Genomic DNA, 1837 nt, shown 5'->3' with positions numbered 1-1837 from the left:
TAGATAGATAGATAGATAGATAGATATAGATTAGATAGATAGATAGATATAGATAGACAGACAGACAGATAGGTGCACCGTGAGGGTCAGACCTAGGCAGGCAGTTTTTATCACATCTGAGCTCAAGAAGCCTCCTCTGGGTTCTTGCAGAAAAGGAAAGGGATCAGGTGAGACCCTCCCCCGTCCAACTCAATTTGCTTCTCCACAAAGAGCAGTTTCTGGCAGTGAGCGCAGGGTCCTCTGTTTGAAGAACTAACGAGAGCATTGTCGTTGCTTTCAGTCTCTGACTTTATGGGGGGAGAGACTGCATTCCTGGGGAAAACACTATATGACTCCTGACGCGCCACACAGCAGTAGTGAAGGGACACAAGCTAGGGGTTGTAAAATCCCTTTCAAAACGCCAGGTTCTGAAAGAAATGCTGTGCGGCATTATTGCATTGTTGGCTTCTCTTTTTAAGTCCCCGATTCTTTCCAGGCACGCCAACCTCCAAATCGCTGGGACTTGTTGCTAAATCTTTACCTCACGCCCCTCACCCCCAGAAACAACCAACACCTTGAGATTTGGAGACCAAAAGACGAGGAAGGGAGCTAAATCCTGAAAGCCCAGAGGGCTGGGCGCCTTCAATAGGCCACTCTGCATGGGCTGCGCGTTCCGTCTGACTCACAAACGCTCAGGAGAAATTATGACATAAACCTTTATCCTTCCAACCAGGGAGATAGATAAAGGCTGGCTGGCGGGCCTGGCGGGGGCCCGGGGAGCCTCAGCCCGCGTCCCCCGACGGGGCGAGCGGGGCAGGCGCCTCCCGTCCTGCACGCCCAGCTCCGGCTACTCGCCAAAGGTGCAGCCTCTCCACCGGCTGGAGGAGCCCCGAGACCCGGGGTGCCCCCCGGCCCGGGAGGGTGCAGGAGTTGCGGGACGCGACTCACCCCGCAGGGGCGCACAGCCCCCCGGCTGAGCTCGGGCTGGGTGGCCGCGCGCCGGGCGGTGCGGCTGCGGGGCGGACAAAGCGCAGCCCCGGGGCCGGGGCCGGGGCCGGGGCGACCCCGGGCGGCGGGAGTGCGGGGAGCGGGATCCCGCGGGCGGGCGGGCGGCGCGGCGCTGACCTGGATGGTGCAGGTGTACTCGCTGTCGTCCAGCAGCCGCACGGTGCAGCTGTACTCGCGCTCCAGACTCCTGCTGCTGCCGCTCATCAACCTGCTCAGCATCTTCCCGCCCGCTCGCCCGTCCTCGGGAGCGACGCGGCGGCGCTGCGGACTCCGGACCTGTCGCCCCTCAGCGCGGCAGCTCCGCGCCGGCCCCCGGCCCCCGCACCATCACACCCTGGCCGCTGCCTCCTCCCGCCCCGCTCCTCTGCCTTCTCCGGAGCCACCGCCGCCTTCCCCCCTCCCCACGACAAAACCCCAAGCAAGCTGGGCTCTCTCCCGGGCGCCCCACTGCCCGTGCCCAGCTCATGGGGCGGAGCCTGGGTGGGGGGGGCCAATGGAGGTCAGCGCGGCGGAACCGATTGGCAGGAGGGAGGGCCAATCAGAATGAGGAGTGGGAATGATGGGCGGGCGGAGGAAGCAATCGCCGCACAACAGCAGGACCGAGCCCAGCCGGGCCGGCCCACTAGCGTCCCGAGCCCTCGCTCGCTCCCTTCGCGGGCGGTGGTTGGTATGGATGCTGTTTGTCCTCGGCCGGGCCGTGCGTGGACACTTGACAAGATCCGTGTCTCCGACCTGGAGTGACGTCTGAGCTGTTTCGGGAGTCACAGGTCCTGCACCCGGCCGCGCGCGGTCCCTGCGCTCCTGGGAGCCGAGGCGAGGAGGCGGCACCTGCAGGAAACGGGCACCTACG

At 64.0% G+C, this 1837-nt stretch overlaps 1 protein-coding gene across 4 annotated transcripts in view; it reads right to left on the bottom strand.

Annotated features, from left to right (window-relative positions):
• Frmd5 (FERM domain containing 5) overlaps positions 1–1404 on the bottom strand; it is a 244617-nt gene extending 243213 nt beyond the window's left edge. For all 4 annotated transcript variants that reach the window (XM_055624449.1, XM_055624612.1, XM_055624534.1 and 1 more), the window contains exon 1: positions 1105–1404. In XM_055624449.1, coding sequence (XP_055480424.1) covers positions 1105–1206 — 102 coding nt within the window. In that variant the 5' untranslated portion in view covers positions 1207–1404. The remainder of the gene's footprint in view (positions 1–1104) is intronic.
• Positions 1405–1837: the final 433 nt, after the last annotated feature.

This window comes from Psammomys obesus, unplaced genomic scaffold, assembly GCF_907164565.1.
Source record: "Psammomys obesus unplaced genomic scaffold, mPsaObe1.curated_primary_1811, whole genome shotgun sequence".
Classification (NCBI taxonomy): domain Eukaryota; kingdom Metazoa; phylum Chordata; class Mammalia; order Rodentia; family Muridae; genus Psammomys; species Psammomys obesus.
Note: the sequence above shows the minus strand (reverse complement) of the source record. Positions and strands in the feature narration are given on the sequence as shown.